Consider the following 22,272-nt stretch of genomic DNA (forward strand, 5'->3'; position numbering starts at 1 on the left):
TGGGCTTGGGAACTCGTCTCACCTATCAATCTTGCTTCATGACCTAGCCACAGGCCTAAAGGCCTTTTTCTCCTTGACCGCAAGTCTTTTGAAGGGTTGATCCATTGCATATCAGTTATAGGGCTAATTCTGTTTATGGTTGCAGGTATAGCGTAACTCCTTGAATGGTTTCCATACTGGTTTGAGCTCTAAACATTGAGATTTGAGCCCTTGCTCTGGTGCATCAACCATTGAGAAAGGCCATATAGCTCTAAGACCTTAATTTGCTCCTAACTGTAACTATCAGCAAACTATCTAACGAATCAGATCTGATCAGACTATAATCAGAATAATAACACTAACAACAAGCCCTAAAAAACACCAAAACATCACATAATAATCATACGAGGCACCGTAAGTGTTTAACAAGTGTTTAACTCTTGTTTCTTGCATTCTAGGTACTGATCTTGACTGATCTCATCTAGACAGTAGCATCTCTGAAGTTTGATACATTGTTTCTAGCATTAAGATTGGTTATTGCGCATTCTTGTGGCATCTTGGGCAAATAGCAGATTGGTGGTTGTTTTGGCTCTTGTTCCTTGCTCTCTTGGTGACTAAATCTTGTTAATTGTACACTGGTATGCACTAGCTACAGCAAACTGATTTCTCCTTGACAGTGGTATTTTTGAAGTTTGGTGCATCTTTTAAAGTTGATATTGTGGCATTGAACATCTAGAAGGGTAGTAGATTGGCACTTTTGTTTTAGTTCTTTCTCCCATGATCTTTTCAAGGATAACCTTCTGGTCACTAACCATTCTCTATCTTCTCTCTTGACTAATTGCAATTCATGGTTGCATTGCATGGTTAGACTAATTGCATTTTTGCATTGCATAATTTGAATTCTTGTTGCATTTTCTCATTTGAAAATCATTGTTAGCAATCTCTTTTGTCTTTTAGTTAATTGTGTTGATATCATCTGGGTTTCACTTGTTCCTAAATCTCTATATTTCATAAGTGAAGAACATTCTAATAAACACTATAACTGAAGGCATTTGATATTGTTGTCATCATTATCATTGTTTCATTGAGAAGTTTTAAACTTGCTTCATTGATTTGCTATTGGAATCTTGTAGCCTTCTGTTCTGATTTGATATCTCAATAAAGTTTGGTTATAAGTGGTTTACATCTTTGCATTGAAGCATCTTGTCATCTCTTGAAACTATCTAACTTTGACACCATATTGCACTAGCATCCCAATTTAGATTGCATCCTTAAAGGTAACCTCCAAGCATAATCATCATTATCATTGTTTCATTGAGAAGTTTTAAACTTGCTTCATTGATTTGCTATTGGAATCTTGTAGCCTTGTGTTCTGATTTGATATCTCAATAAAGCTTGGTTATAAGTGGTTTACATCTTTACATTGAATCACATTGTCATCTCTTGAAAATATCTAACTTCATCATCATATTGCACTAGCATCCCAATTTAGATTGCATCCTTAAAATTAACCTCCAAGCATAAACTTGGTTGAATAGAAAGTTAGGGCCACCTTCTCCATCATTCAATTTGAGAAGTTAGACTCCCATTCACAGTTAACACAGGTGACCTTGCAGTTCTCTTATGGGCAATCCCTTGTAGGAATGGAGGCACTTAGGTGGTTAGAGCTCCTAGAGAGATACCGTTAATGAGACCATAGCTTTCCTTCACCAGCACTTCTCTCTACAACTTTGTTTGTGACTAGCTTCAAAACAGTTGAGGCGAAAGCTTCACCTAGATTAGGCATATAACTAAAATCAACCAAGATTTTGCACTTCACCTGGTTTAGTTTTGCATCTCATCTGTCTGACTTTTTCTCATCTTTGCAGCATCTGTTTATCTGGTAACTTGATATATTCATCATTGTTGTGCAAGTATTTCTTAATTCCATTTAAGCATTTAAGGCACTAGTCTCTTACTGATATTTTTTAAAAATCTAATTGAATATGTTTGGTTGTGCTCAATAATCTTGATTGCAATATTATTTCAACTCAGGTTGCTAAGATATTCATTTGTATCTCCTAAACTTGTGGATCCTCAACAAGTTCCTCGTCTGTTTACCACCCTTAGGGACTACCCCCTTTAGCCTGCTTAGGAAATAGCTTAAACGGAGTGAATAGGGATCAGAGTGATAGCCCCTGCTATGAGCGTTGCGCCTTAGGTGCACACTTTAGGCAACAACAATTCCCATATCTGTATTCATTATTTGGTTCAATACATGTTCCTTTCGCTAGTTAACTATTGACTCTAGTTTAATTACACAAGGTAATCTGTTGCAGTTCTCTATTTTATTTCATTCTACAACATCATACCAAAACAATGTATTTCAATCTTGGGATGTTCCCAATATAATACCCAGCCACGTGGGCAGCATGAAGAGGATGAGAAAAAGGGAACCCTCAACAGTTTCTTGCACTTTACATGTATGGAGATGAATGGCATGGGATTGTTGGAGATTCTATCAACTCAAAAAATGGTCTGGCCCAGTTTTGCAAGTGTTCAAAGGACTTGTGGAGGAGTTGGGACACCAAGTTTCAGGGACTCGGAAATGAAAATTTATTGAGGGGGTTGAAAAGTTGGTAACTTAGTCGCATGGTTATTCCAAAGATGTCATTGTCAAATATGGAAATTGTCCCCTTGAAGATTGCAAATGGACATAACTTTCCGAGGAAGTTAGAACATTGAGTTTTTTACTTGTGCAAGACTAGATTATGTTTCGGATTTAATGTATTGAGTGGGAACCTAAGTCAACTGACACGGGGATCCGGGACACGTAGGATTCGAGATTCGTGGTGTTGGATTCGGACACACTGACCCCCCGGAACAGGACACGTTCGGACACATTATATATTATTTTATTAAAAATATATATATATATATATATATTTAAAAAATATACATATATATTAAAAATTAGATATTATCATATTTCTTACACAAATTTATTGATTTCAAACATAGATCTTCATCTATAGCTATTAGCATGCATAGTACATACAAAATTCGAATAAATGTCAGTGGTACTGGTCACATAAATGATAAATCTATTAAAAATTTAAATCATGATTCATAATTCATAACTGAAAGACAACTTACAACTACAAGATAGTAAGATAAACACACTGACAATTGTAGTTTTCTCATTAAGTCATCAAATCAAAATGTGTTACATAAGTAGTGTTGGTGCAATGCCAATGGCAAATAGAAATAGAAAATATAAAACAACTACAGGTATACAAGCCTCAAGGCATCAATCAACATCAGAATCAGCGTCACTGTCCCCATCATCACGGTCCCCACTGCTCTCCTCTCCATCCTCCTACTCCGCTATATCCATAGTCACCTCTGCATCTTCTATATCCATAGTCACCTCTGCATCTGCTGGTATGGAGGTTGACCCCTCTAAGTCATCAAATCTAACAGGCTCTAGCACTGGATCATTGAGATCCATGTTGGCCAATGCCAACTCAACAGTGGTGTCTAGACCCATATCATCAGGAACAGTGTTACTTGGGAGCGGGAGCGAAAGCGGAGAGCGGGAGCGAAAACGGGAGCGGGAGCGACATATTCAGAAGCTCTTGGTTTGGTGCTCTTGATTAAATACGAGTTCCATACCCTAATACATGACAAAATTCAATGGAAACATTGCAATCCCCCAATCCTAAAATCCTAAAATCCTGAAAAACTGATAAGTCTGCTGGATTTTGAATGAAATCTAAAATTCTACTTTCTCCATATGAAATCCAATGAGGCCGGAACCACTCTCAAACATCCTGAGTCATTTCATGGTAATGGTAAAAAATTAAGTAAAAGGATGAAAATGAAGATTAAGGAGAATGTCACTTTTACTTTAAGAATTTAACATTACCATGAATAGCATATCAATACTAGGGCCTAGACTTGATCATGAAGCTGCCAAAATGCTTTACTCCTTGCTCCAACAGCAGAAAGCACTTGCCAACAGCACAAATCACTTGCCAAATGACAATTTTAATGAGCAAACACGCCCTTTTCATTCCCGCGCTGAGCTTAGCGAGTCCTAGAAACCGGACACATGTCCTAAAATCGCGACATGCTTTTGAAAATCGCGACACGCCCTCGAACACAACGTGTCCTGTGATTTGGACACGAATCCGGACCGAATTGTGTCGGATTCGCCGTATTTGGGATTCGCAGGGGGTTTAGGACGAATCCGGTGACTTAGGTGGGAACATTAAAAACTAGAAATATCGTAAAATCTACTTTTAATAAGATGTGGTTTAGGAATAAACAGAAGTTATGTAATGTTTGACAACCATTTGGAAAGTCTCTCGTAATCTGACTTAGTCATGGAGAGTGTATAAAAAGAAGGTACACGAATTGTAACAAGCGGGGCATTGGGTGACATTGGAGGACCTTTGAGGGCAGAATTTATCTTTTGTACCTACTGCAGGGAGAATTAGTTCTACCATAATAGAATAGCTCAATTATTCTCCACATACCCATAATCACTTTTTAGTTTAACACGCTTATCTTTTGTACCTGCTGCAGGGAGAATCAGTTCTACCATAATAGCATTTGTCTCAATTATTCTCCACATATCCATAATCACTTCTTAGTTTAATACATGTAACATTTGTTGGTCCTTTGATGCCTCCAATTTTATTACATACTTTAATCTATTGTGGATCTTTATATGAAACAATTTCAACTTTATCCATTTAAAAGCAATATTCTAATACAAGGAAAACAAACACCAAAATACTTAACACTTTAAGCAGAAAAGCATCCATAATTAACAGAGATAGATCTTCTCAATCATAAGACAACATTTCCACTCATCTATTCTTAATTAAGTGCTTCGTTCACTAACATATAGTTGATAAAATGCTCTCCTAGACTTTCCCCCCTCTTCAAAGAATATAATTCATCCCAATCAATAGAGATGTCCGCTCTACTTTTATCATCTAACAGATCAAAGATTGCTTACCTCAAAACATTTTTTTTAAATAGTTGTAAGCAATGTTCCACAAAGTTTCCAGGATAAGGGAGCACTGAAGTGAGGAGATGGACATGGGGTATGTGTGGAAGCACCCCAAAATTTTAGGGATTTTCAGGGGGGGCAGAGGGATGTCAATGTCCCTAGCTTAGGGATCCCTGTCACTAAAATTATAAAAATAAAAATATTAATGATAAAATCCCAACAATAATAATTCATCCCATGCAAATTCATCATCGTGCAATCAAGTGGGGATACTATAATCCTGCCAATTCGAAAATCTTGAAAATTGTTAATTCTGCTGAATTCTGAATGGGATATGAAGTTCTACTTTCTCCATATGAAGTCCGCTAAGGTTGTAACCACTCTCAAACATCCTAAAACAATTAATGGTAATGTTAAAAATTTAAGTAAAAATTTTATCTTATTAAATTATCCTTTATCTTACCTAAATTCCCCTTTATCTTGCCTTTTCTATCCTTTTACTTCGAGAATTTAGTCTTACCATCAATCGGGGGTCGAGGGGCGATGGGAGGCACCCAGACACCCCCCTTTTGGGGATTGCATCCCCCACACTTCGAAAACAGTTATCCATGCATTTCCCTAAATTCCTCCAAAGGGGGACATGGGGAAATGTTTCCCCAAGTGCCCCACCTCTAGAGAATAGGAAACACAGGATGGATGTGCCCTCGTCTATGCTACAGGAAACTTGGCACCCCTGCATATCAGCCGCATTTCCGTATCAAAACTTCGGAATGCATTTCAATAAGTATAAAACGCATTTCACATGTCGGTAATGTGTTTCAACTTTGAACATTTGCACACAACATTTCCAAATGGAATTTGTCTGATTTTTCCTTGATCTAGCATTTCCAAATGAAATTTGTCTGATTTTTCCTTGATCTAATTGTTGGGAGTCAAGACCCACATTTTTGGTTTTATTTCCTAATCAAAGGTTAACTATGAATTAATGAGACTTCTCAGTTTGAACCAAAATGTTGTTAATTAATGGCATTGTTAAATTCTTAAAGTAAAAGAAATGTCACTTTTACTTAAATTTTTAACATTACTATTAACTGTTTCAGGATGTTTGAGAGTGTTTCCAACCTCATCAGTCTTCGTATGGAGAAAATGGAATTTCATATATTATTCAAAATTCAGCAGACTTAAACAGTTTTCAAAATTTCAAGATTATTTTCATTACATTCTAACATGTATGAAGGTATGGAATTGGTAGTTAATCAAGAGCACAAAGCTCTTTCTGTACCTCGATGTTAGTTATATTGCTTGTTGGGACTCCTTTGTCATGGCTTTGGAAAAAATGGAACCTTCACTCAAACCAAAATCATTGATCAAGCATGTTGGGCTTTTCGTAGCATATTAAGGCTTGGATTAGGTAGTTACATCAAAATTGGGTGGTGCTGATTGATGTCCCGAGAGGATTGAGGTAGAGGCAAAGGGTGATACTAACGATTAGCATCCCAATATAAGTGATGGTGAAACATTGCTCGTCATTTATGTTTGTCATTCTCATTTATCCATAATGATTTGTGTCCAAGTTTCAATATAATGTGCTATATATATATATATATATATATATATATATATATAATGATTTCTTTTCAAGTTTAAATATAATTTGCTATACATTATAATGAAACTTGGAAAGAAATCATTATATATATATATATATATATATATATATCCAAATTTTCTGGGGGGTCATGTTTACAATGTGTTTCTGCTTCCTAAATGCATACCCGTTCCCCATATCATGCAACTTAGGTCCTCGTGGAACACTGCCCACAAGCAAGCCAATGTTTATTCTATGAGTAAAAATAAGGAGATTGCCCATGCATCTAACCATCCTAATTCAAAGGTTTTGAAACTCCTAATTCAAGATAGTCCCACTGCCTAGCCTTCAAAAAATAAAATAAAATTCATAAGCAGAGAAGTTAACGCTAGCTTTGGATTGTAAATTATAAATTGCATTCACTTTTTCTTATACTGCTTATTTTCTGTCTTGAACATTCTTTTAGTTGCAATTTCAAAAAACACAAGATACCTTGTTTTTCTTCTTTCCTCTATTAAATATAGTTACTATATGAGTAGAACATGGATCTTGACTCCTAAAGCAATCAAGTTTTGGTACGGCAGATGAACGCATATTAAATTTTAACAAAACAATGGTTCCCAATTACCAGGATATGAATATGGATACAGAGATAGAAATACATATTAAATTTTAACAAAACAATGGTTCCCAATTACCAGGATATGAATATGGATACAGAGATAGAAATACATACGAGCCAATGTTAACGAAGATTCAAAACCCAAAACAACGATATGAAAGAGAACCAAACCAGAACAGGAAAAAAGGGGGAAAAGATCCCGTTGTATAAATATTCTCTTGACAAATAAATATCTCTTGAAACATTCTGGTCCACATCAACTAGAGGCAAATAGAGGGGGATCATTATGCATCATTGGCTTAGGGTTTAGGAAGGGGTCACCTTTCCTTATGTGTTTTTACATTATTTTGTTCTTGGGGCTGCAAGTCGGACAGATTTGGAGCAAAATTGGCTGGTTCAACTGGTTCAAAATCCAGACCGAAACTTGTCCAAACCAGTCCTGAATCAGATGTTTACGTAATCCAGACCAGTTTTTGACCAAACGGATCAGTCTCAACTAGAACCGGCAGTTTGATATGTATGAATACAACATATATTAAACTGCATTGAAAAGTATATATGCAAAACAACTACACCGACACATCGAATATACTTATGTCATCGCTGTGATGATGGTCAATCCAAAAGAGAAAGTACATAAATATACTTCTGTCATCACTGTGATGATGGTCAATCCAAAAGAGAAAGTACAGAAACGATTAAACAGTTCACTGTGTCCAACAAGAAATTTCTTTATTGTGATCAGGACTATGTCCAACAAAAAAAACTATCAGTCCAGCAAATGATAAAAGTTGTGGTCAAAAACTGTACAATATCGTCCTATTTGAAGAAAACATCCCCATCATAGTGACAACATCCCTCTGAAGCTTTATAAATTGTCCAGTAATCATCTAAAGAGTCAAAATCACCTTCTATGTAACTGCAAAAAAACCTTGTTGCTGGTTGTGCTCTCTAACGCCATAAGCAGTTTTCTAAATAATGAAATAATGTAACAGAAATCAACAGTGGCTTGTCAGGTCAGTGAAAATGGGTAGATAATATAGTTCCACCATGGTTCAAGTCCTACCAAGTAACACGCTAGTTCTTGTGCTCAGGCTTGTGAATTCACACCGGCACAGGCGTTTTCCAGCCCTAAAATATTTAAACCGAGCTCACCTTGATACTCACATCTTCATGATATTGAATGAACCTATCTAATCTGGGTGGAAAACGATAAATCAGATCCTCGAAATATTTATTAACCGAAACCTTAAATAAAATAATGATAGCGGCCGTCCGAAAGATTTCCAGATGCGCCAGGTAACTAATAAGCAAGGTATGAACAGTGACCCAACCTCGACCCTAACTAAGCTAAGGGGCTTTTTTCGCGAATCACTACAGAAGCTTTTGGGAAATGTATCTGCTTACGTAGCCAATGCCCTAACATTGACTTATTATTACCTAAAGAAGCTCGACCTCATTCATGCAGGTTGGGCGGAGGGAGATTGTTGGGCAGGAAGATGCGATGCTATGACTTTCGGGTTCCTTCCGTGAGGTGGGCTTTGCTGGTCCCGTGGTCCTGCCTGCGCGTCTTTTCCATAAGTGCCCTAAAATATTTAAACCTACCAGGCAAGATAAATATAAAACACAAACCTCGGTGACTTCTTCTTTCAATTCCGGTGGAGCTTCATCTTCGGCCATCTTCACAGACAGATTCAGGCAGATGGATGATATCTTCCTTCAACCCCAACTTGCGAAGAAATGTAGAGAATAGAGGAACGAGTGAAAAATTGGGAATCCTCGCCTTGAAAAAAGAGCTTGTGCTGTGTGTACTGCGATCTGGCTTATTTGCTCGGTTGAGAAAGAAATGTTAAACAAAGAGAGTTAAGTCTAGAGAGTTATATTTACAGCAGTCCGGAAGCTGTTACGATAATTTATCATGGTTCCTCATAAAACCCTCCCGAACATATACTAATTTTATTTAAGAAATTGGCCACCGCTCGAATTCCACTAATTCCTTACGATATATTGATTTCAGTGAAAAAAAACTAATTAAATTATCATTAAAAATTATTCTATTTTATATTAAACTTTTGGCCAAAAACTTAACTAGTTTATCATTAAACTTTATTATGTTTTTTAATTAAATTTGGCTTTACATCATGTTCTTTGACTAGACAGTCGTGAGTAAATGACAAGTTTGACTCTAGTAGGCAAACAAACAATTTTAGTTTTCATGGATTGTCTGACATGCTATCCCTCGAGGACTTGACATTTACGTATCACAACAAAGTTGATAGTAACCATTTACAATTTAAAAAAAAAAATTAACAGGATCAATTGGAGCAATTCATGAAGGTGGGTAATGGATATAAATTTATTACTATCATGGAGAACTAAGAGTATGATTGAGGATCATAAGAAAGAAGGTTAATCCCAACAAAAGGTAAGGAGCATAAAGTTCTAGAAGGAAGGAAATGGATAGAAATATGATGTATTACTGTGTTTAATTTGAGGTTGGATTAAATATTACAAGAAGAACAGGAAAATTAATTTAATATATATATATATATTATGAAATTACATAAATATTAAATGTTTTTTTAATTTTTTATTAATGACCATAGATACATAATAACAAGTGATGTTATGTATATAAATTTGTCATGATGCATACCAAAGAAAGGAAAAAAAAATATATAAAATTTAGTTTAAATCATGTAAATGGAAGTGGTTCTAAGAAGGTAAAAAGTAAGGAAATCTAATAAAGGTTCTTTTATGCATATAAAGAAAGTAGTTCTAAATATTAGAAAAGGGAAAAAGTAACGTGATTTTAAGTATATAAGGGAAAAGAAATGGGTAGAAAATATTTGTATTTGCATAATATGGTGGCAAAAAAACAGTTATCATATATATTAAAATTTGTACATATTATATTAAAAAATGTTGTACCATAGGTCTTAAATATAGAAAAAGTATTGATATGAAATTTCATTCAAAATTGATAGCTTTCATAAATCATAATAAATATTTTTTTAAAGGTATAGATTGATTACATCACACTTGTTCTTATGTGTTTCGCTTAAATGAAAATGAAACGCCTAACATTATAGTTGCTTTGAAAAAGATAAAAATAAATGGAAAATATGATGGTTTTTATCTTCCTCCTAACCTACATTGGAAGGAGGAGAGTTCCACTATCTAGTGTCCATGTCATCTTTCAATTGGTGTATTATCCCTTCTTCCTTAAAATACATATCATCTTTCAGTTGGTGCATTATCCCTTCTTCCTTAAAATATGCTTGAACCAAACTAATTGACACTCTATGGTTTGAAGATGTGGAATGTGAATCTTTATTGAGGTTGATGGCCATGTTGCATTCTGCTTCCAAAACATCTATTTTTGTGCTTTGTTAAACCTTGAGGCACCCATTATTGTTACATTTTTTCTTTCTAAAATGAAGCACCTTAGGAAATTAATCTTTCTGAAAAAAAGATTGCATCCACTATTAATTGGTAGGTAAAGGTAGTCTTTTGATTGTTGTCACCCTCTCATGACCAACTTTGACACCCTCTCTTGACACAATGTGCACTAATAGCTTTCCCTCAATAACACCAAATGTGGTCTTCTTAGTGTTTAAAGATATGTTGAATTTGAGGCATATAAGAAGGACTTGTCTAAGGTGGTCGAAGTGGCCACCTCATTGCTATGATTTTACTCATAAAGCCTTTGAAAGAAATTTCCATGGCACGTTAAAAAGTACTTCCAACATTACTCAAACCAAAAGGGCTGGTATTTTTGAATTGTATTGAAAAATGTCTCACTATGATAGGCCATTGTATGCCCTTGATGGGTGAGAACTGCACCAATAGCATAGTCGTAGGTGTATGTCTCAATTTCAAATGGTTGTTGTAGGTCAAGCAATGTGAGTATTGGTGCAAAGCAAAGGCAGTGCTTTAGTCCAATGAATGCCTTCCATTGGGACTCAGACCAGGAAAACTTTGCTTTCACCCCCACTTGGTAACTTGAATCAAAGGCCAAGTGATATGAGATAATCCCAACACGAACCTCTATTAAAATTTGGCAAGGCCCAAAAAGTTTCGAAGCTCTATTAGAGTGGTCAAGGATGGAAAATCCTGAATGACTTGGATCTTAGCCAGCACCACATGCAAGTCTTGCTCATCCGTAATGTAACCTAGATATTGGACTTGACTCATGCCAAAGGTGCATTTCTCTAAGTTGGCACACAGTTTGTGTTGTCACAGGGTTTGAACGACATGTCGAACATGTTGCAAGTGCTCTTCCCAACTCTTGTTGAAGATGATGATTTCGTCCAAATATACAACCATGAACGAGTTGGTGAAGGGCCACAAGATCTCATCCATCAACCCCATAAAAATTGCAGGGGCATTTATCAACTCAAAATGCATGACCAACCCCTCAAAAAGGACCTCTTTGGATTTAAAAGAGGTCTTCCATGCATCTGTGGGTTTTATTGGAACCTGGTGATAGCCCGACTTCAAATCGATTTTGTTGAAGTACTTGGCCCCCTTGAGTTGGTCAAGAAGGGCATCAATCTGTGGGATTGGATACCTGTTCCTGACAGTGAGTTTGTTTAGTGCTTGATAATCAATGCGGAGCCTCCAGGTCCCATCCTTCTTCTGTACAAGTACAATCGGGTTCCTACAAGGTGAGGAACTTGGTCAAATGTGCCTTTTTTGCAGCAAAACCTTGATCTGTCGCTTGATTTCTTCATTTTCCATAATGGAGTGACAGTATATCGTCCCATTGGGTAGAGGTTCTCCAGCAGCCAGATCGATCAAATGGTACCCATGTGGGTGAGGAGAAGATGTCCTTGTATTCTTCCACGACCTTATCCACCTACTTCTACTACATGGAGGAACCCTTCATGGGGGCCATAGATGTGTCCACGTTCTTCCCCCTACTTTGAGTGCAAATCAGAAAGAAAAAAAAAAAAAAAATCCTAATCTGGGAGATGATCTTACTACATTGCTTCACATAGATCAAAGAGATGGTGGTAGGCAGGGCTACCTTCGATATCTTGTATAACTTATTTCCCAAAGTAATAATAACACTGTGAGGCTTGGAATCATAATACACAGAATGATGTTTCCACAAGAATGGTTGGCCTAATAACACATCACAAAATTCAAGAGGAGCAACATCATACAATACCTCATCGGTGAAGGGATTGATGTTGTAGGGAAGGCGACAATATTGGCTGACGCGGAGGTCTCTTCCTTGGTGGAGCCACATGATGGTTTATGGTTTCGAGTGTGGTGTGTTCGGTAGGCCCAAACGCTTAATAACCTCTAATGAGATGAGGCTCTTTTGGCTCTCGCTATCCACAATGAATTGTAGCGAAGACCCCTTCACCCACATCTATGAGTGGAAGAGAAGCTCCCCTTCCTTTAGATCTTCGAACTCAATCTTTTGTACCTTGGTGATAGCAATGGTGGCATTGGGCTCCACACCGATAATTTGCTTCCCTTTGTCACTTCCCTTATCGGGTTCTGACTCAGAGTCAAAACATGCATTTGCATCCTTAGCCACTAGTGACTGCTTGGTGCAACACTCACTTATGTTGTGAGTTGGGCTCTTGTGGAAATCACACCACTTTTTTGTGTCCTTTTTCAACTTCGTGGTGTTATTATTTGCTTGCGGCTTCTATGGGTTGTCCTAGGTCACCCGGCCTTGTATTTTCCCTTTATTCTGCAATCCAGGGGTGCCCTTTCCCTGCTTCGGATTCGCAGATCCAAAGTCTCGCTTCTTTTGTTTAATTTTTTACTCAATCTTGAAAACATATTAGTATGTGAGACCAAACGAGGAGATGTCCATGAAATCCATCTCATCCTGGTTTTATTTATGTAGACAACCGTGGTACTTGAGTACTAGATGTCGCTCATAATCCTTGATACCCAACTTTGTGCGAAGGGTATGAAAAATATTTGTGAACTCTAGCATGTCTTAGTCCCTTCCCTGTCATAGTGTGGTCCATTTTATGTATTTATCGTCATAGCTCCCGACAGGGTAATATTGTTTCTTGACAGCATCTCAAAAAGAATTCTAAGCGGTTGCGGCTGACAACAGTGAGGGTTCCCTCTCGCCCTTCTGCTCACAATAGCATTTCCACTAGTCCTTGACGTGGGGGGCGACTTTGAGGAGGGTAAAAGTAATATTTTCCCTATTGGAAAAATCATGAACCGAAAAATAACCTTCTAATAGATTTACCGATTTATCAAGGAAATTGCATCTATTTGGCCTTCAAATATAAGGATGTCAAAGTTAACTTATACCTTGAAGGGGGTGACACATCTGAAGTGTTGTTGGATGAAGATGTGTTGCATGTTGGCATTTTCCGAAGGATCTAGGCAAAGTTGTTTGTCATCTCGTTCCTTTTTCGCTCAAGGGCTTCTTTGAGCAGTAGTTTGAGAGGATCTCCTACTCCCTCGTCTTTCTTTTCTTCCGCCATGGGAGGCCATCAATGTTGGTGGGGACAGCCTCACAAGGGCTCAACCATTTCAAGTTCCAACTCCTTATACCCCGACCTTATTGGGGATATGCACAGAAAAACAGAGAAAGAGCAGACCACTCTGATACCACTAATATAGATTTATGAAAGAATGAAATGAAATACAAAATTAAACAAATACACAAAGCTACAGTGGAAACTGAACTACAATTGATTAAAATCAAATACTGAATTTTTTTTACATGCATAATGGAAACAAACTATCTCGGGCGATGGTAGCTTATCTATGAGAAGAGATGTGATGGCTACATGCCTTCTGAACTGCATTAAAATGAGGCTTAGAGGCCTTTTTATCATATAGAAGAAGTGTGAAACCATAATCCTAGGAGATGAAGCACCAATGGTTTTGGGCCCCATAAGGGTAAGTTGGACTGCCAACTACCCGGGGCTGTAACTTTGGCATAGGATCTTCGTTTGGCTATCATAATACTCATTGAGAAGATCTCCATGAGGAGGAAAAAACAAATCATATGAAACAAACTTTAACACCTTTCTAGACTCTCGATTTTCCTAGTAAATGTCTCTTAGTACATCAAAACGACTCTGGAAGTTTAGGACCCGAAAAAACTGCCAAAAATGGAAAGTTGTGCTAGAATTAAGGAAACTGAAAGAAACAGTGGTGGGGTTCCAAGTGGAATAGGCGGGTGGCCACCAATATCCACCTGGATCATGTAGCACCATAATTTTTCACCCTCAAATTAGTGCTCCATGTCTTCATTACCAACTCATTGAGTTCCTTGGACATATCTAAAAGCTAGAAAATGTATTTCATGAATGGAGTGCGGAGATCCTCAAGCATGATCCATTATTGCAGATAGCATCCACAAGTACCTTAATTTTGAGGTTTTATCAGTACTTGGTTATGACTTGTCAAGGAATTCAAATTGATTATGAGAAATAAACACAACATGCCCTCCAAGTCCATTTGCTTCGTGCCTTCTGAATTGGTCATTGATGATGTTGCATCTATGTTTCTAAAATAACACTACTATATGGAGAGACTGATATTATCAATGAGATTCTTCAGGAAATATTCTTTTAGATTGTCAAGATTAATGTTGAAAATAAGGCCATGAATAGTGCTTGAAATATGTAATGTAACCGCTATGAATGACACACCATTGTGTTATTACTAACAAATGCAATCACCCTTAAATATGCCCTCTAGATTGACATTAATGAGTGTTGTCATGTTTGTAAATAGTACTTGGAATATGCCTCTGCAAGGTAGTTGAAAGATATGTGTAACCCCGAGGCCATGCATCCTCATTTTGTGCGTCCTTCTATGAATGACACACCATTAAGTTATTACTAACAAATGCAATCACCCTTAAATGTGCCCTCCAGATTGACATTAATGAGTGTTGTCATGTTTGTCAATAGTACTTGGAATATGCCTCTGCAAGGTAGTTGAAAGATATGCGTAACCCCGAGGCCATGCATCCTCATTTTGTGCTTCCTTAATTGCCTAAACAAAACACCAAGGGAGACTCTATATGCTGGTGCAAAAGTGGTTTGGATAGCACTACAATCCTAAATATCTCTTCATTCAAATAGCCACAAATAGATATAATACAGAAGCAACTCCATGGTTTAGCTTCTAGCATCAACCAAGGTCAAGTAGAAACAACATTAAAGCAACCAAGGCCAAGTGGAGATAAAATTGCATTATTCCAAATCAAACTTTAGGTGAGGAATTGAATATAAATGTTTTGTTTCATAGTTGTTCTCAATGTAATTTTATTTTTAATGCCTTAGTAGATGAACTTGATCTAGAAACTTATGATCTAGTATGGCCATGTTCATTTGGTTGGATCCAAAAGATATATGTCATGTTAATTGGCATGATATGCAAGACCAGGTTTACTATTAATATAAATTATGCTAATGAAAAAGAATGTGGATTTATGCCACTAGACACATGTGAAGTGATATTTAGTATCCCATACTTAGAGGATAGAGATTCACCTTTCTGTCGGAAAGAGAATAAACAACACTTAGTTAAATGTGGTTAAAACTTTACAGGACAACTAAATTATGGTTTTATTTTTCTTTTATACTCCTACAAAGTTGTTAAAGTTTGTATACTACTCTTGTTATTCATAATATTTCTTGGTGCTTATTGAGACATATTTGGTTTGTGAATTTCATGGTTTATGGAATTTAGATTGCTAACCATTTCTATGCTTTCTTATCATATTATTTTCTAAAAAGTTGGATGTATTTATTGGTGATATGTTGACTATCCTCAATACTCAGAGCAATCTTCAAGTTTCATAGAAAGGGTAGAATGTTGGATTAAGATCCATGCTCTTTATGCTTCTCCCTTTGCTTTATTTCCAACATTTTGACATGAAACAGGAGTTCTCTGAGTGATATGTGGGTTATCCTCAACCTTCGAGGGTACCTTGGGTGTTTAGCAAGTATGGTAGTTGGTGGAATTCTCTTCCTACTCTATCTACATCTCAGTTTGTTTCATGCCAAAATGGTTCTTTGTTATGCTCCAATGAGATTATATTAGATTTCATTTCTTTCACATTTTACATTTGCATAGTATATGCATTTCATGTATTTCATAAAAGAAACAAAATACTAAGTAGGATCATTTCCAATATTTTTGAAAAACTAATGATAGTGTGACCATATCCAACAAGTTTGACACTTTCAATGAAGGAATGTCTAATTAGACCCTTTCGCCAAGTGAACCTATGATGTTGAACTGGGTACATTTTCTTTCATCATGTCCCTAGCTATAGTCCTTCATGTCCAAATTTCATCATGAAAATAACCACTAATAGAAAGTATGGCCTCTCCTGTGAAAACTAAAATTTGTTAATTTTTAGGAATCTAGTGTGAAATTTGCAAATTAGAGCCCAATGATATTTTTGTAGATACCTTCCCTATAAACTTCCACCTGAAATCTTAGCTTTGTTTGAGTTGTATGCTAAAGTTATGCCCAAAATAACATTTTAGTTCCATACTTGTTTTTTCCATAACTCTATATTTCCACCGAATGGTAAGTGTTATCAATTGGAAAGGGTCAAAGGACTCTCTCACTTAAAATCATTGGCCTATATCAAACAACGTCATGTTCTCCTAATCAATCCACTTTTGATTTTAGATCATTGGCCTATTTTGAATCAAGGTTTATTATCACCTCGATTTCGCTCACCTAAGACATGCGAGTGATGGCTCCTAAAGACATTACTAGTTCACATTAAAATAGATAATGCAACATATCACGCCACATCATGGCCATTTTTTGTGCTAATAATGAAATTTAAATTTTTAGTTAACTATTTCTTGGGTGGCTAAGCTTTAGTACAATGAAAGTCAAACTTTTACTTCACTATTTCTCGGGGTGTTCAACTTTTAGTTCACTTGGTTGCATAAGTCATAAAAAAATGTCCTCTAAAACCCTTGCTACCTCTACAATTATAAAACCTATCTACCTCCATAATATATTAATGGCCAAGGATTATCCTACATAGCTTTACGGCAACATATGATGTTTGTTCAAGCTTACATTTATATCCTTTGGCTTCCCAAAACTCTTATCAAGCATATGGGAGCCCACTAGTGGAAGAAGAGAATTCACATTGAATTTGGTTCATCACTCAAGCTTCATATTTGCCTATAAAAATATTCCATGGGTTGCATTATACAAGGAAAGCATTGCAAGGTTATATTAGAGGAATGAACTTGTCAATCATACATCTATTTATGTCATCTCTACCATCAATTTCCCTCTCGCTTTTTTGTGTTATTTTAGCAAAGAGCCAAGTATTCTTCATTCAACAAATTTAAAGAAGGAATTTAAGTAAGAGAAACACATATCCTAGGGAGAGTTTCGGATTACACTTGCTTTCATTCTCTCTTATCAAGGTGGGATTGTATGTTTTTGCTTTTCCATTGCACAATAATATGAGTATTATTGGTTTCCTCCATTGCTTTGCATATTGAATGATGTTTTTATGGTTTAATTACTAAGTTAGTTGCATTTATGTTTTCTTATTGCTTCATTGGTGCCACTGTATTCTTATCGTTGTCCCAAAGGTAACAAGTTTTTGATGTTTAGTTCAACAATTTATTAAATACTAGGGTTTTTTTCACCAATGCAATAAAACACATATAACAAAGTTACCACACCATCAATTTGTTTTGAAATATCAAGTCATTATACACTTTTTCCCATTGCTAAGGAATAGGTAATTTCAATGTTTAAATATGAAACAATTTTAAACCAATTGGCCCAGTTGATAAGGCATATTTCTAGAATCAACTCGTTAAAAACCTTTTAAACTTATCCCTAGGTCTCCTCCCAAAGTATAAGACATTTTCAAAATTATTGTCCCATATTCATCACCATTGGACCTCTGTTCGAACATTTCCCATTGGGCCTTTACCAACTTTGGAAATCAGGACATCAATCTCATTTGCACTATCAACCCATATTTCAACTTCAAGTGATTTTAAAACTTTAGGGTATTTATGAATTTTTGCCCCTTTTGTGACTTTATGAAATTTTAGAAACTTTGGGTTATTTTGAAACTTCAAGCTAATTCCTTTGGCCCTTAACATTCCTTTAAATGTTGAGATCCTTTGCTCTGGAAGGTAATTTTAAACTTGGATCATTATTCAAACTTAAGGTGATCATGCTTATTTCAAAATATTTCATTAGCCATTGACCAAATTTTAATTTTCATGCAGTGTCCATACTTCAAACTTAACTCCCTTGGCCACTCTAAAACAATGTGCATCAGGTAATTTCAAAACTTTAGGTCATTGACTCTCTTTCAATACTTTTAAGAACAATGCTTATTTGGCCTCTTTAAAACTTTAAAATATGTTGAAACTTTGGCCCATTCTTAAAGTTTAGGCACTTCTCCAACTTTATCCCACCTAAAATTTGGTATTTTGGAATATCAATATCCCATTTTCAAACTTAAGTCCCTTATGCCTTTCCAAAACATTACTCATTGAGAAATTATGAAATTCAAACTTAAATCCCATAGGCCATTCCAAAACATTATTCATTGAGAAATTTTAAAACTTTGAGCATTGAATCTTTTCTAAATTCTAGGCCATCAACCAACTTCAAAACAATGTAGAACAACCTTATTTGATCCAATCCTCTTATCTATTCTAGAATAAGGATATCAAACAGATTTCGGAATAGTTCTGAGATATTTTTTATGATATTTTGAACCTGATAAAAAATTATGTGGTTGGAGATATTTTTTACTTTTATTTTTGAACTATGCCTCATCGGGTTTACAATGAAAACTGACTCATGCCAACGTTGGTCATGCAACGATATGGAACTTATAACCATCGTAGGAAAAGCATCGATGATATAGCAAGATCGTCACAAAAAATCGATGTTGTTTGTCTACCAAAGCTAATTGTTCAATCGGTTTTGGACTCCTATGCCCAATGATGTCGATAGAGAGACTCCTACCTCTGTCGGGCTTTCGATTATCCATTTCATCGAAGTATGTATGATTTCAATGGTAGATTAACCATCGTTATCATCAATCATGTGACACTAAAAGACTCCTACATATGTCGGTCTTCTGATGACAAGTTTCATCAAAGTATTCACACCTTCGGTAGTAGGCTAACCATCATTGTCGTCGATCATGCAAGACGAGAAGATTTTCCTTTCATCTATTTATCGACATCTGAGATGCATTCAAATTCTAATGAATTTGGAAAACATTGACAATGTGATTGTACGATGTTCTACACTTAGTAAAACCTAATTTTTGCGTTATATTGACAAAAAGTCATGGCAAGAACAACAAAAGTTTATCAAAAATTGGCTCAATTTTTATTAGTGAAGCAAGTGGATTAAGGAATTAAAGCAGCTTCACAAAAAAATATTGAGAAAGCAAGCTTCCTTCAGATCAAATATCCATAAGGTTGTCCCTTCTTCAGTTGTGTTAATTAATTAATTTTAATTAATAATTATCAAATATTTAATCAGAGGCTCATCCTGTCATGGCTCTCTCCATATAAGTGTGGAAGTCAAAATTATCATTACAATAAGAAGGGGTAGAATAGGGGGATGTTACAAACCCCATCCCCTTAAAGGAACACCAACGTCGGTGTTCTATAACAAAGAATATAAATATTTGGGCCTTATAGCTACAACTCTTTACATTAGTGACATTTTTCTATGTCCTAAAATTTTATGTCTAGTGATGTCATTTATTGTCCTTAAGGATTCCATAGGGAACAAACTCAACTCATTTCTTCCTGGGACACACCTAATGCATTTCTGATCCCAATGAGCATGCACATGACTTCTTTAAAACCAATTCACTCAAGTTTCATCTTCCTTGTAGTCACACACCTTCCAAGTTTAGGTATCCCCTTCTCTGCCTCCCCAATCCCTTGGGTGATCCATTCCTTAGTAGGGCTTCCTCGCACAGGAAGAGTCTTGATGGAGTCTCATAGCCAAGCCATCCCTCTAGCTTGCTCTAATAACACAACACATTTGTCATGATATACCTCATGGCAATAAATGCATATCATGGGGTTTTGATATCCTATAATGGCCTAGTCCCTAAGGTCTTTAGCTCCACTATTCTTTCGTTGCACCACTTTGATATTACCATGTTGATACAACTCTAACATTTCTTGTGATCAACACCATATATCTATGTTGGATAGTTTAGCAGCTCACGCCTAAGATTACTCTTTACTTCCTTTGTCTTCATAGGTAATGAGTCCAGCTCCATCTCGCTTACTCTTTAAATTTTATTGGGGGTTTTACCCAAATAATAGAGGGTAGTGTGCTCAGTATCAAGGGATTGATCTCACTGTGAAGGTGGTTCGTCAACCAATTAGCAAGCACTAAGTGGTTTTTTAGTCTAAATAAAATCACCTCATGGTTTTACACAGGGATTGATTCCACTACGAAGGTGGTTCATCACCCAATCTGCAAGCACTAAAAGATTCTTCATTCTAACTGCAAGCACCTATTAGTTTTAACACAGGGATTGATTCCACTGTAAAGTTCGTTCATTGACAACTTAGCAAGCACTAAGTGGTTCGTCAATCTAACTATAAGCAACTAGTAGTTTTAACATAGGTATTGATTCCACTGTGAAGGTGGTTTGTCATCTAGTTAGAAAATGCTAAATGGCTCGTCAGTCTAATTGCAAGTACCTATAATTTTTAACACTGGGATTGATTCCACTATGAAGGTGGTTCCAGCAAGAACTAAGTGGTTCATCAATCTAACTGCAAGCACCTAGTATTTTTAACATAGGGATTGATTCCTCGGTGAGCATGGTTCATTAGGTAGTTAGAAAACATTTAGAAAGAACTAAGTGGTTCATCATCATAACTACAATCACCTAGGAGTTTCATTTCAATCACTAAGCGACACATGGGTACCCCGTCAGCCACTCACTCATTTGAGCCCAGAACCCCCATTTTGGGTAGTATATTTGGCCATTGGTTTTCCTGCATGGGGTAATCATTCGAGTGTTACAATTAAGTGCTTGTTCGACATGCTCTAATGCAACGTGCGAGGATTCCTAGGGCCAAGTGATGGTTTGGCGTGCTCCATTGTACTACGCATGGAGTCTTATAGTCAAGGTACTAGTTATCACTTTATCCCTTGAGTTAAACAAAGTGTCGCAGGGACATAATGCCATCATGATAGTCTCCTTCCTTAGCTCCATTCTACAATGTTTTTTCCTATGTCACAACATTTAGTTTTTGTGAGATGTACTCAAAAATTTCGAATCATAAATTTTAATTTCCCAATTTTGCTTTATTCAGAAAACTAATCTCACAAGCATGAGACTTTTATTCATGCTATTGGGATCCCTCATAGGTGGTGTTATTCTATCATGGTAGCTTTTATCTCACAACCCATCCACCACTCTACCTATAGTATGAGCTTCCAAACATCCAATCAAATGTTAGTGTTTATACATGCAATCTCTTCATTGCAAAGATTCACAATATCCTGAAGTAGTCTTAGATATATTACACATGCAAAAGTTCTATCATTCCACCCGATTTAAAATAGATTGGAATGAAACTATCATAGCAGCATATGTGTGCATCAATTTCGTTCTAATATTTTCATTATACTATTAACTTTTATTTCAACAACCCAATGAGTTAGAAATGAGAAATGCATATCTTGAAATCATGATGAATTTAGTTCTCAATTTCACTTAGCATGCAATACAAAGGTTATTTCCTTGTTTCATATTGAAGGTTACCCGCCTTAATCATGTTGGAAATACTGAAATGGGGCGATGAATCATATATATATATATATATACAAAGGAAGCTACAACTTTCGGTTTACCAACTACAATTGGAAGGTCTACAACCCCAAGATTGACCAGCTCCCATTGGAAGGAGGCAACAACCTCCTGAAGGAAGATACAACTTCCTTCCCTGAAACCACCCTGCCACCTTAAAAAAAAAAAGAAAAGAAATTCTTGGGCTCTCGTACCAAGGACAATGGCCCAATTTCAACAATATCCAAATACTGCAACAAAAATCCTCAATTTAA

The 22,272-nt window shown here is 36.3% G+C and overlaps 1 protein-coding gene across 1 annotated transcript in view; it reads right to left on the minus strand.

Moving 5' to 3' along the window:
* The window catches only part of LOC149179477 (eukaryotic translation initiation factor 2 subunit beta-like), a 95,779-nt gene extending 86,635 nt beyond the window's left edge, over positions 1-9,144 (minus strand). The window contains exon 1 of the mRNA XM_089420676.1: positions 8,824-9,144. Coding sequence (XP_089276802.1) covers positions 8,824-8,871 — 48 coding nt within the window. The 5' untranslated portion in view covers positions 8,872-9,144. The remainder of the gene's footprint in view (positions 1-8,823) is intronic.
* Positions 9,145-22,272: the final 13,128 nt, after the last annotated feature.

Source organism: Pinus tabuliformis, chromosome 4_1 (assembly GCF_031772625.1).
Source record: "Pinus tabuliformis cultivar Carrire ecotype Pingquan chromosome 4_1, CPIR1, whole genome shotgun sequence".
NCBI lineage: Eukaryota > Viridiplantae > Streptophyta > Pinopsida > Pinales > Pinaceae > Pinus > Pinus tabuliformis.